The 13,347-nt window shown below is 32.6% G+C and overlaps 1 protein-coding gene across 15 annotated transcripts; it reads left to right on the top strand.

Moving 5' to 3' along the window:
• Positions 1–6,459: 6,459 nt before the first annotated feature.
• LOC115719523 (probable GTP-binding protein OBGM, mitochondrial) lies at positions 6,460–11,641 on the top strand. Of its 15 annotated transcripts, none has more exons than XR_009686082.1 (11): positions 6,464–6,645; positions 6,766–6,803; positions 7,104–7,289; positions 7,388–7,496; positions 7,671–7,753; positions 7,846–7,908; positions 8,032–9,191; positions 10,412–10,482; positions 10,629–10,719; positions 10,959–11,087; positions 11,282–11,641. XR_009686082.1 is itself a non-coding variant. In XM_061109995.1 (8 exons), the coding sequence occupies exons 4-8, from the start codon at positions 7,155–7,157 to the stop codon at positions 9,151–9,153; spliced, it is 1,512 nt and encodes a 503-aa protein (XP_060965978.1). In that variant the 5' UTR covers positions 6,464–6,645; positions 6,766–6,803; positions 6,953–6,988; positions 7,104–7,154; the 3' UTR covers positions 9,154–9,276. The 15 variants fall into 15 exon arrangements, 5 of the variants coding, with proteins under 5 accessions (XP_030504462.2, XP_060965978.1, XP_060965976.1 ...); XR_009686086.1 differs by lacking the exon at positions 10,629–10,719 and adding an exon at positions 10,168–10,283 and having other exon boundaries at positions 10,412–10,481; XR_009686085.1 differs by lacking the exon at positions 10,629–10,719 and having other exon boundaries at positions 8,032–9,186; positions 10,412–10,481.
• The last annotated feature ends 1,706 nt before the right edge of the window (positions 11,642–13,347 follow it).

The following is a 13,347-nucleotide window of genomic DNA, read 5'->3' as shown; positions in this document are numbered from 1 at the left end:
AGTTTGATGAACACTCTTTCTTATTATTAGAAGTTTTATCAAATTTATTTATTATTTTTTAATCTTATATGTTTTGTATTGTTTATTTATGTCATATATATAAAAGTAAATTTTATTAAACTTTATTAAGGTGTCGTTTGGTAACATTTTTGTTTTATAATTTCTTAATCACAAAATGAAAGTAAAATTTTTGTTTTTGAAAAACAAAAATGCGTTCTGTAACTACTTTTATTTTTCAATTTTAAAAACAGAAAATAAAAGTATATTCACTAAAGTTCATTTTCATTTTTTAATTTTATTTAAGTCGGGTCTAAGTCCAGGGTTAGAGATCGAGTTCAACACTAGGGCCGTGAGGGGGGGGGGGGGATTTGGGTCTGGGTCTGGTCAGAGTTCAAAAATGAAAACAGTTTTATAGAACATTTTTTCAAAAAATAATTTTACTTTATCAATTTTAAAAACAAAAAACTGATTAAAAAGGGCTTTTCACAAAAATATTGGATTTTGAGTAAAAGTTTACAATTTTATTGTTACATGGATTTTTTTACAAAAATACTGTCTTTTTATAAAATAACATAAAACAACAAAACAAAACAATTAAAAATAACAGTAGAACAACTAAAAAATAATCGTAGAATAAATGTGAAAACTTAACACAGTACACAGAAATTTTGAAAATAATTCCACTCACAGTAAAAAAAAAATTAGAAGTTTAAGTATATGGTAAAAAAATCTTATTAAAAAAAGTATTATCGAAAGCTACCTAAATTTTTCCATATTTATGAAAAAACTCATAAAAATGGGATTATTTCACAAATACACAAAAATAACAAAAAAATGATAAAAATACGGTTTTATGAAATTTTAAATATTTTTACGATTTTTTTGATTTTATTTATAGAAAATACAGTCTTTTTATGTTGTACTCTTGTTAATTTGTTGTTGATTTTTTGTTATCTGTACGTTGTTTTTTGTTATTATTTATATGTTATTTTCATGTTGCTTTTATGTAATTTTGTTTTCGTATTATTTTTATGAAAAATTATAAAAATGTAAAAAAAAATTCTTTGTGTTATGAAATATTAGTATTATGTAATATTATAATTTAGAGAAAGAAAATAGAGAAGAGATGAGAATTTTCTGAGTGTTTTATTCCAATAGGTGATCTCCTATTTATACACATACAAGAGTCAAATATTAAGAAACTAAGAGAAAGGGAAACTAAGAAAAAGGGAATGTTGAGTACATTAATGGTAATAAATAAAAGATTTGGACATCCACATAATTAATACTATTTATAACACTCCCCCTTGGATGTCCATAATAACTGCCTCATTAAAAACCTTGCCGAGAAAACCCAGTGGGACAAAACTCGGTCAAGGAAAAAAGAGTGCAGTATGAAATTACTCCCCCTCATTTTGGCATTCGTGGAGATCCTTTAATCGACGCATTCCAATCTTGTGAACCATCTTCTCAAAAGTTGATGTTGGTAATGACTTCGTGAATAAGTCTGCAAGATTATCGCTTGATCGAATTTGTTGAACATCGATATCACCATTTTCTTGAAGATTGTGTGTAAAGAAGAATTTTGGTGAAATATGTTTAGTTCTGTCTCCTTTAATGTACCCTCCTTTAAGTTGAGCGATGCAAGCAGCATTATCTTCATAGAGAATTGTTGGTACTTCTTTATTAGATGTTAATCCACATGTTCCTCGAATATGTTGTGTCATTGATCTTAACCAAACACATTCTCGACTTGCCTCGTGAATTGCAAGTATCTCAGCATGATTTGAGGAAGTAGCCACCAGAGTTTGCTTTGTTGATCGCCAGGATATAGCAGTGTCACCGCAAGTGAACAAATAGCCAGTTTGAGATCTGGCTTTATGTGGATCAGATAAATATCCTGCATCTGCGTAGCCAATAAGTTGTGACCCACAATTATTAGAATATAATAATCCTTTATCAATAGTACCCTGGAGATAGTGGAGTATGTGCTTAATCCCTTTCCAATGTCTATATGTTGGAGCAGAACTAAATCTTGCTAATAAATTGACAGAGAAAGCTATATCGGAGTCTTGTACAATTAGCAAGATACATCAATGCTCCTATTGCACTAAGATATGGTACTTGGACCAAGAAGCTCTTCATGTTCTTCTCTAGGTCGAAAAGGATCTTTTTCTACATCAAGTGACCTAACTACCATTGGGCTACTCAATGGGTGTGATTTATCCATATAAAACCGTCTCAAAATCTTTTCAGTATAAGTTGACTGATGAATGAAAATTCCACATTTTAAATGCTCAATTTGTAGACCAAGACAAAATTTTGTTTTTCCTAAATCTTTCATTTCGAACTCTTTCTTTAGATATTCCACAGCTTCTGAAAGTTTTTAGGAGTTCCAATAATATTCAAATCATCAACATATACAGCAATGATAACAAACTCAGGACTTGAACTTTTTATAAAAACACATGGGCAAATAGGATCATTTTTATATCCTTCTTTTAATAAATATTCACTAAGTCGATTGTACCACATGCGTCCTGATTGTTTTAATCCATACAATGATCTTTGTAATTTAATTGAGCACATTTCTCGATTGCTTGAATTATATGCATCAGGCATCTTAAATCCTTCAGGGATCTTCATGTAAATATCACTATCTAGTGATCCATATAAATAAGCTGTGACTACATCCATTAATCGCATATCGAGTTTTTCACTCACAGCCAAGCTAACCAAATATCTTAATGTTATTGCATCCACCACAGGAGAATATGTCTCCTCATAATCAATACCTGGCCTTTGAGAAAAACCTTGAGCTACAAGTCTTGCTTTGTATCTCACAACTTCATTTTTCTCATTTCTTTTACGTAAACATACCCATTTGTATCCAACGGGTTTCACACCTTCAGGTGTTTGGACTATAGGTCCAAATACTTTGCGTTTAGCAAGTGAATTCAATTCTGCTTGAATTGCTTCTTTCCAGTTTGGCCAATCTTTTCTATTTTGACATTCTTTGATAGATTTTGGTTCAAGATCCTCGTTTTCATTCATAATTTCTAGCGCTACATTATAAGCAAAAATATTATCGACAATTACTTCAAGTCGGTTCCATTCTTTTCTTGTATTGACATAATTTATTGAGATCTCATTATTGCTAATATTTTCAGGTACCTGAATCTCTTCAAGAGATTTGTTTATGTCAACATCTTCCTCGAAATTTTCAGCCTCTTCATTAGGGCCATCTTGATTATTTGCTCCCTTCGAGGATTTTTATCTTTGGAACCGACTGGTCTACCACGTTTCAAACGTGCTTTAGAATCATTAATTAATTGTCCTTCTGGGACTTCAATTCGAATTGGAGCATTTTCAGCTGGAATATGTGATTTTGTAATTTTCTTTGGGTCAGTGAATGCATTTGGTAATTGATTTGCAATATTTTGCAAATGAATTATTCTTTGAACTTCAAGTTCACATTGATTTGTACGAGGATCAAATTGAGATAATGATTGTGCATTCCATATAATTTCTTTTTCCGAAATTGTTTCTTTTCCCCTCCCCTAAAGCTGGGAAACTTGTCTCATCAAAATGACAATCAGCAAAACGTGCTGTAAATACATCTCCAGTTGTGGGTTCGAGATATTTAATGATAGATGGAGATTCATACCCAACATATATTCCCAGCCTCCTTTGAGGACCCATCTTTGTTCGTTGTGGTGGAGCAATCGGAACATATACTGTACAACCAAAGATTCTTAGATGGGAAATATTTGGCTCCTGACCAAAAGACAATTGTAGTGGGGAGAATTTGTGATATGATGTTGGCCTAATGCGTACAAGTGCCGCAGCATGTAAAATAGCATGTCCCCAAGCTATAATTGAGAGTTTTGTTCTCATAAGTAATGGTCTTGCGATTAATTGGAGGCGCTTAATAAATGATTCTGCTAGACCATTTTGTGTATGTACATGAGCAACAGGATGTTCAACATTTATCCCTATTGACATACAATAATCATTAAAAGCCTGTGATGTAAATTCACCAGCATTATCAAGGCGGATTGTCTTGATTGCATAGTCTGGGAATTGTGCTCGTAATCGGATTATTTGAGCAAGCAATCTTGCAAATGCTACATTACGAGTAGATAATAAGCAAACATGTGACCATCTAGTTGATGCATCTATCAATACCATAAAATATCTGAATGGTCCACATGGTGGGCAAATAGGCCCACATATGTCGCCCTGAATTCGTTCAAGAAATCCAGGGGATTCAATTCCAACATTTACGGTGAGGGCTTAATGATTAACTTTCCTTGAGAACAAGCAAGACATGAGAACTCCTTTGGATAAAAGAATCTTTTGGTTCTTCAATGGATGACCATGTGAGTTCTCTATTATTCTACGCATCATAATTGAACCGGGATGGCCTAACCTGGTCATGCCAAATAACAAATAAATTTTTTTTTCGGTTTGCGAACTTCTCGTTCACAATAACATGAGTTTCTATTGTACTTATACGTGTAACGTACAAACCTGAAGACAAACCAGGTAATTTTTCTATCATGCATTTTTTTCTTGAAACAATAGATGTAATGCAAAGATATTCAAAATTATTTTCATCTATTGTCTCAATATGATATCCATTACGACGTATATCTTTGAAACTCAACAGATTCCTTTTTGATTTGGTGGATAATAAGGCATCATCTATAATAATTTTTGTTCCTCTAGGCATCAATATAATGGCTCTTCCGGAGCCTTCAATTAAATTTGCAGTGCCTGATATTGTATTAACATTTGCCTTCATTCTTGATAAATTTGAAAAATATTTATCACTTCTGAGTATTGTATGAGTGGTTGCGCTATCCACCAAACACATATCATCACCATTATTTGTAGAATCATGTATAGAATGACAAATGTCCATTACTTCATTAACAAAAAAAACATAATAAGTTCAAAATATAAATGCTTAAATAATAAAAGTTCATTACATAAATATGCCAAATAAAATAAACACCTTAAAGTAAATAAATGATAATAATAAAAAAAACATAACAAAGAAAAGTGACTAATTGTGGACATTCCCATCTCCATTATCGATATTCATGTTGTTATTAATGAGATCTTCATTAAAGAAATCTGCAACATCTAAGTGCGTAATATCCAAAGGCTCTTTGAGAAAACCATCATCTTGATAGGCAAAATTTGCTTCTATTTTCTCCTTTCCTTTCACAGATGCTTGATAAAGATCAGCAAGGTGTTTTGCCGTACGACAAGCACGTGCCCAGTGTCCTTTTATTCCACATCTGGAACATAAATTTTCAGAATTTCTATGATTATTATTTTGAGGACCTTTTCCCTTGTTCTCAGTAGTTGTGCTTTTCATTGGAGTATATGAATTTTTATTTTGACCATTACGATGCCAAACATTGCTTCGACCGCGATCGCGACCACAACCGCGACTTTGATTATGGTCACGACCACGTCTATTACTTCGATTATGATCACGACTACGACTATGATTATGATTGTCAGCAATTGTAGCATTCACTTCAGGGAATGGAGCAGACCCAGTTGGGTGAGATTCATGATTTTTCATCAAAAGTTCATTATTCTGCTCAGCTACTAGAAGACATGAAATCAATTCTGAATATTTTTTAAAATTTCGCTCTCTATATTGCTGCTGCAGGAGCACATTAGAGGCATGAAAAGTAGTATATGTTTTTTCTAACATTTCATAGTCAGTAACTTTTTCTCCACACAACATTAATTTAGAAGTGATATTAAACATTGCAGAGTTATAATCACTTACTGATTTAAAATCTTGCAACCTCAGGTGCAACCAATCATTCTTAGCCTTTGGCAATATGACAGTTTTTTGATGGTCATATCTTTCTTTCAAATTTTGCCAAAGCACAAGAGGATCTTTTACGGTTAAATATTCAGATTTTGACCCCTCATGGAGATGATGGCGAAGGAAAATCATAGCCTTGGCCTTATTTTGTTTTGTTTCAGTATTTTGATCTTTGATGGTGTCTCCAAGACCCATAGCATTTAAATGGATTTCAGCATCAAGAATCCATGACAAATAGTTTTTTCCAGAAATATCAAGTGCCACAAAATCAAGTTTTGCAAGGTTTGCCATGGATAAAACTTGGTTAGAGGCTCGTGCTGATAACATGTTATGAAATATTAGTATTATGTAATATTATAATTTAGAGAAAGAAAATAGAGAAGAAATGAGAATTTTCTGAGTGTTTTATTCCAATAGGTGATCTCCTATTTATACACATACAAGAGTCAAATATTAAGAAACTAAGAGAAAGAGAAACTAAGAAAAAATGTTGAGTACATTAATGGTAATAAATAAAAGATTTGGACATCCACATAATTAATACTATTTATAACACTTTGTAATTTTTTTATTGTCTTATCTAATTGTCTCCTAAAAATTGCCCTTATACTTTCACGAATCACTCGGCCCCTCTGTTGAAGCCCAATTCTTCAGTTAATTGCCTCTCCAAACCAAACCCTTCCCAGCTCAGCCGTCGAGTTCCCAGTCGCCCCCACCGCCTTTTACCCTCGCTCGTTCGCACTCACGCTTCGGCCTCGCTCAGTCACTCGCATTAACAAGTCAATTGAGTATGTGTTTTTATTCATTCTCTTGCGTGTTTAATTGTTTATGGCATTTGTATATAATTTAATATTCAAATGAAGCCTTTTATTTTTCCTTTTCTCTGATCGTTTGGCTATGGAAAACAGGAGTCTTACCACAGTGCGTGAGTATATGTTGTGGCTATGTAAGTTTTACACTTGTACATAATTTGTTTTATTGTGTACCTAGTTATTGGGACAGTCTTTTTCTTCTAAATATATTTTAGTTTGATTTGACAGTCTTATTTGCTGCACTTGTTTTTTCAATTTGGATAAAATGTTTAAACTAGGGAAGATAGGAAAACGAGGGTCAAACTTAAAACTCAAAATGGTGCATTTCTTTTTAATCTTTCTTAATTCTGTTACTTTTGTTTTGTGCCACTGGAAAAAGTAGAAAATTTTCTCTTTTCATGTTTGTTTTTTTGGATATGTTTGGGTTTGAATAGGTTAAGGAGATTTAGCATTGCCATAGATTAACATAAAGATTATCTAAACGGATGTTATCCCACTGTGTCAAATCCCTCCGGCACTTTAAAATCTTGAGAAAGTCTTCAGAAACTCCATGGAACTTTCTGTTTCATTCTTCTTATGCGGACACACCCATCAAGAAATCAAAGCTTGCTCCTCTTCAGGTTGATTGATATTCTTCCTCTTTAAGCTGTGTTGCAACTTGAAATCAGATTGATTGGCTAATGAATATCATTATTTGTTTGTACTTCATCTATTGCAGGAGAGGAGAATGATAGACAGGTTTAGCTTGTATGCTAAAGGAGGTGAAGGTGGCAATGGTTGCTCTAGTTTTCGCCGTAGCCGACATGAGTCTCGTGGCAAACCTGATGGTGGGTTATAAATGTCTTTGTGTAATCACGATGTTGTTGAATGTTGTGCTACATGTTTCTAGTCAATTCAAGTTAGTTTCAAATCACAATATCTTAATGATTGTTCTCTTTGACGAATATATGAAGCACCTATAGCATTGTTGGTCTTTTCATTTAACTCTGGAACAATTGCAGGTGGGAATGGTGGAAGAGGCGGTGATGTGATATTAGAATGCTCCCCCACAGTTTGGGACTTTAGTGGTTTGCAACATCACGTTGTATGTGGTATCTTTGTTTCCATAAATCCCAAGCAATATATACCTAATACTCCAAACTCACAAATCTGAGTTACAGTTACATTGTTTTGCAGAATGCGAATCGAGGAGGGCATGGATCCTCCAAGAATAAGATTGGAACCAGAGGAGCTGATAAGGTTGTTATTTCTAAATTGTTCTGTTTGCATACCATACGCGAGTTTTATTATTATTATTTTTGTTTGGTCACTCGACTTAAGCCAGATTGTAACAGCTCCATGTGAAAATATTGTACTTGTTAGGTTGTCCAAGTACCTGTTGGCACTGTAATTCATCTTGTAAAGGGTGAAATTCCTTACGTTGTTGAAAAAGAATCTTCAAGAGAGTTGGATCCTTGGGAGATTCCTGGCACACTTTCTAAAGATGCATCTCAATCAGACCAGGGAATTGCCCTTAGTGACCCAAGTATGGCAGAGAACACTAGTTGTTCATCTCATTCTAAAAGAAGCATCAAGGAATTGCCAAAAGTGGAGCAGAGCACTCATGTTGTATCACCTAAATTGAATTCTATTTCTGCTTCTGAATCTTGCTCTGAAGAAGAGGATGGGGAAGAACCAGAAATGAAATGTAATGTCGCAGAACTAACAGAACAAGGTCAAAGAGTAATTGTTGCAAGTGGAGGTGAGGGAGGTTTGGGTAATGTGTCTACATTCAGAGTTTCAAAGAAGCCTAAAACTAAAGATCCTGTGCTCCATGGGGATAAAGTCACTGAAGTGGAAGCATCTGATGAGAGTTCGTCTCTCAACATTGGCGCACCTGGTTCAGAGGCAGTTCTTGTATTAGAACTCAAAAGCATTGCTGATGTGAGCCTTGTGGGGATGCCAAATGCTGGTAAAAGCACACTATTGGGTGCCATATCAAGGGCAAAGCCTTCTGTAGGGCACTATGCTTTCACTACTCTGAGACCAAATTTAGGGAATCTGAATTATGATGACATATCAATCAAAGTAGCTGATATTCCAGGACTCATTAAGGGTGCCCATGAAAACCGAGGACTTGGACATGCATTCCTTCGCCACATAGAGCGCACTAGGGTCATAGCTTATGTGTTGGACTTGGCTGCTGGATTGGATGGAAGAAAAGGAATTCCACCATGGGAACAACTAAGAGACTTAGTTTTAGAGCTTGAGCACCATCAAGAAGGCTTATCTGATCGACTTTGTTTAATAGTGGCAAACAAAATCGATGAAGAAGGGACAAATGGAGTATTAGAAGAACTGAAAACAAGGGTGAAAGGTGCTCCTATATATCCTGTTTGTGCTGTTTTGGAGGAAGGAATCCCTGAACTCAAAGCAGGTCTTAAGCAGCTCGTGGATGGTCATATGTCATACAAACTCAAAATAGATGATATCATAGGTGACTAGTTTGTCTGGATATGTCCTTGTTGCCATTTGCAGGCAAGGTGTAGTTTCTTTCTCCTATTAAATCAACATAATTGATTTTTAAATGGTACTTGTTTTTTTATATAAATTTATTTCTCTTTCCTATTCGTTTTTTAAAATAGATTTTTTATTTATTTATAAATATTTATCTTTCTTATTTATGCTAAAAAAATACCATAGCACTACTATAAAAGATACTTTTGGTGTCGGTTCGAGTTTCGTTTAATTTAGAAAAAACTGACACTATAGAAGAGTACCTTTAATTTTAGGTGTCGGTTTAAAATTGACATTTGAAAAGCCCAATAGTGTCGATACGACACTAAAGCCAAAACCGACACTTAAAAAAGTTAAAGAGAAAATTTTAAAAACAAAACACCCCTTTTAGTCTCAGTTAAGAACTGAGACTTAAGAGGTTATATAATCCTCTTAAGAGATTGTATAAACCTTTTAAGAGGTTATATAAACTTTTTAAGTGTTAGTTCAAAAACTAGACCATAGGGGATTTAAAATTAAAACCCTAATCTCTTCTCTTTGACCCTCAAATCTCTCTCACCCTCTCGTTCTTAAACTCTCAAACCCAACAGAAACGCTCTGCACCAAATTGCCCCACCTAATTCTCCTGCCTCTCTCTAAACTCGATTTGTTGTAGAAGAAATCAGAGATCTTCACCAACTGAATTGTGGGGGCTCTTTTTTTCGCTAAACCCAATCCAAATAATGTCCACCACCAAAGCCTTACTCAATCCTCTCCTCACCTTTGAGCACAAGAGGTACTCCTTCTCTCAATATCTATTTCTTTTGAATAAGTTGTTTATTTATATATGTGTGTTGAGTCTGAGGGAGTGATTTCTCTGTTTGTGCTAATGAGAATTTTGATTGTTGTGAATTTTCAAGTATTTTTTTAGTTCTTTGTTTTTTGACTTTGTTTTTATAAAAATTATTGGGTCGAATATTGGTCTGGTTTTGGTCAATTGAAATTGTGTTGATGCAATGTTAGGTGTTTTGGGATGTAGAAGTGAGGTTACGTATAGTGTATGTTATAATCGACGGAGAGTTGGCGATCTCTCAAAGTATTGCTGCTGATTTGAGCCATGTTGAACATTGGGTTTTTCGGTCAGAGATTTAATTGGGATTTTTTATTTTCAGAGAAAAAAAGAGTCTATCTGAGTTGTTTAAGTATACGCCTGGGGTTTGGTATATTTTATTGAAATGGAAAACTAATGGGCATTGGTATTGACCAGGGACGCTTATGGCGTTGCTATGAGACCTCAGCATGTTCAGAGATACCGGGAGAATGCCTATATTTACAAGGTTTTTCTCTACTCAATAGCTGTCTCTATCGTTGCACTTCTTTTTTTCCAATGAGATTAGGTTGCTTATAAGAGGAAAATGAGAAGAAAAGGATGATAAATACTCGCTTCCAGCTTTTTGCTAAATACTGTGTTTTTTATTTTCAAGAAGAGAAGGAAAGATCAGATCAGATCGATGGAATTCTTTCCTGGAACTCCAAGCAAGTCTGATCTGTTTCCGGTCATTTGGGAAATTTAAGGTAGAAGATAAAAAGTCTTTGCAAAAAGAAAATTCAGAGAAAGTAGCAGATGCTAGTTTGGAGAAAATTCTGAAACTATTTTCAGTGGTCAATTCTGAAACTAAAGGGTTATTTATTTGTCTGATACACCAAATATTAGATCCTCTTTTTTATTTTCTATGTGGATTCTTGTTTTCTGTAAATAAAATATATTTATTTCTCTTAGTTTTAGACTGTTTTCATTTGAAATTGCCAAACAGATTGCTTTTCTTCTCAATTTGAACTCTCCAATCATTAAACCTTTGCTTAAGATGAGAAGGATTTCAAAGGAGAAAGAGCTTAAAACTTTGTTAGCAGTGGAACAAGATCCTTGCTCATGTTACATGGAGGTTATTTGAAATATACATTACTGCTTCCTAATTTACTAGTTTTTTACTATCATATTTAGTAGAAGATATGAAGTTATGATCACTTCTTTTCCACTGAAAAAACTAAAATTAAGGAGCTTTGTATTAATGTTATGGTCATACAGATCTGGCTAATCTTACATCTTTTGGTTCTGACTCTTAATTTGATTTCGCAGAGGGCAACTATCAAAGTAGACAGTGATTATGCTTTTGGGTATGCTAAAGCACAAGTTGGAGTGCACAAGCTGGTAAGGATCTCCCCATTTGACAGTAGGGTTGAGCATAAACTCCAAAAAACCGAAAAAATCGACCTACCGAACAATGTTGGAACTGAAACTGACAGAACCGAAAACTGAAAAAACCGCTAATGGTTAAAACCGCCATTGAATAGTTGGTTTTTTTTATAGATAATAAACTGACTGAAAAAATCGAAACCGATCGTTATACATATATATTAATTTATTAAGTTTTTTTTTTTGCTTTATATATTGTGGTTACTAATGATATATAATAATAATATATTATTATTTTATTAATATTAAAGTTAAAAGAATAAGATAATTAGTTTTTGAACAATTAGTTTATATGTTTGTAGTTGTAAAATGTAGAATAATGTGTTTATAGAATAAATTGGATCAATTTTTTTTTTAAAAAAAAAAAAAAATCAGTTTGGGCGGTTTAAACCGACTAAACAGTGGTTCAAAACGGTCGGCTTTAAGATAGTTTTTGGATTGGTCGGTCGGTTTTCAGATTGCACCAATCCAGACTGAAAATCGAATTCTGGATTTTTATATAGAAAAAAACTGACCAAATCGATCGATGCTCAGCCCTATTTGACAGTAACAAGCGTCGACATACATCATTTGTTGCTATTGTTGTAATTTCGATTTGGGTGATGCTTCTTCCCATGTCTAAATTAATGAATTCGATCTTCGTATTAAGCGGTGTCGTTTTGGGGGACCTGGAGTTCAACATGTTAACACAACTGAGAGTGGTGAGGATAGTCCATGTTCTCACATGAATTACAACTACTTTTTTTTTTAGTAGGATGGACTTTTCTTATTGCAATTAGTCAGAATAGATATAGTACTTTGTTATACTATTTATTGAATATAGTATAAGTATACTTGATTTGATGTTCTTACTATTTAATTTTTGTTGATATTTTGTGTTAATTCTGAAATCTTACCGTGTAGGTGGGAAAATTGATAAATAATTGTAATTTTTTTTATGTCAATAATACTGTCGTTTTAAAACCGACACTAAAAATCCAAAAAAAAATTAAGTGTTGGTTATAAAGTAAAGCAAAAAGAAAAAATATCAACAAACAAGTCTTTTGGTGTCGTTTTATAATTGACACTAAAGAACCTTTAAGTGTCGGTTATAAAATGATACCAAAACTCAATGGTATCGGTTTTAAATTGAACATAATATGTATGCTTTAAGTGTCAGTTTTAAAACAACACCAAAACTCAATAGTGTCGGTTTAGAATTGACACAAAAAAAATGACATTTTTTGTCGCTGTGGAATAGGTGTTGGTTTTATGAACCGAAATTAAATGTATAAGTGTTAGTTTATATCTGACACCAAAAGTACAGTTTGTAGTAGTATTACAACTTAATTTTTAAGGAGATTATTTTCTTTTTTTAAAATTAAGGAGATTATTTCGATATGTAGAAAGCATTAAACTTTTTATTATTGGCAAAAAAAAAAAAAATAGAATTAACAGCGTTATTTTTGTTTCTTTTATATTTGTTAAAAAAAATAATTAAGTTATAATCTTAAAACAAAATTTATACAAAGTTATTACAAAGTATTTTGTTATTTTAAGATAAAATTGAAGTAAAATAATATATTAAACATGAAATCACTTATATTACATTACTTTTTTTACCAAAAAATAAATTTATTTTTTCTTATGTCTTAATAATTTTTTTTAAGATAATTTAAATTTATTTACAAAAATTATTGACTTATAATAACATTGAATAACTTTATTGCTTAATAGCAATATTATCAAAATTAGTATAATTAATTATTATTTACGGCACTAAAAGCTTTTACTAAAAAGAAAAAATATACATTTTAACAACTATTAAGTTTATTTTTAATGTCAATTAGTTGTCATATAATATAATAATTTATCATATTCTGTTAATTATATTATAAATAGAAAATTTAACTAATTATATATTTATTAAGCTAAAATTATTCTCTTAAATTTAAGCTATTTAATATTAG

Source organism: Cannabis sativa, chromosome 2, assembly GCF_029168945.1.
Source record: "Cannabis sativa cultivar Pink pepper isolate KNU-18-1 chromosome 2, ASM2916894v1, whole genome shotgun sequence".
Classification (NCBI taxonomy): Eukaryota; Viridiplantae; Streptophyta; class Magnoliopsida; order Rosales; family Cannabaceae; genus Cannabis; species Cannabis sativa.
This window is presented reverse-complemented; position numbering and strand designations above follow the sequence as displayed.

What these genes read in the sequence shown, in the direction of transcription:
- LOC115719523 (XM_030648602.2), top strand. Translation starts at nt 7,155, where the DNA reads ATGTTATCCCACTGTGTCAAATCCCTCCGGCACTTTAAAATCTTGAGA. An exon ending in GTGGTTTGCAACATCACGTT is followed by an intron (nt 7,754 to 7,845) that starts GTATGTGGTATC and finishes ATTGTTTTGCAG; the next exon opens with AATGCGAATCGAGGAGGGCA. An exon ending in GAACCAGAGGAGCTGATAAG is followed by an intron (nt 7,909 to 8,031) that starts GTTGTTATTTCT and finishes TGTACTTGTTAG; the next exon opens with GTTGTCCAAGTACCTGTTGG.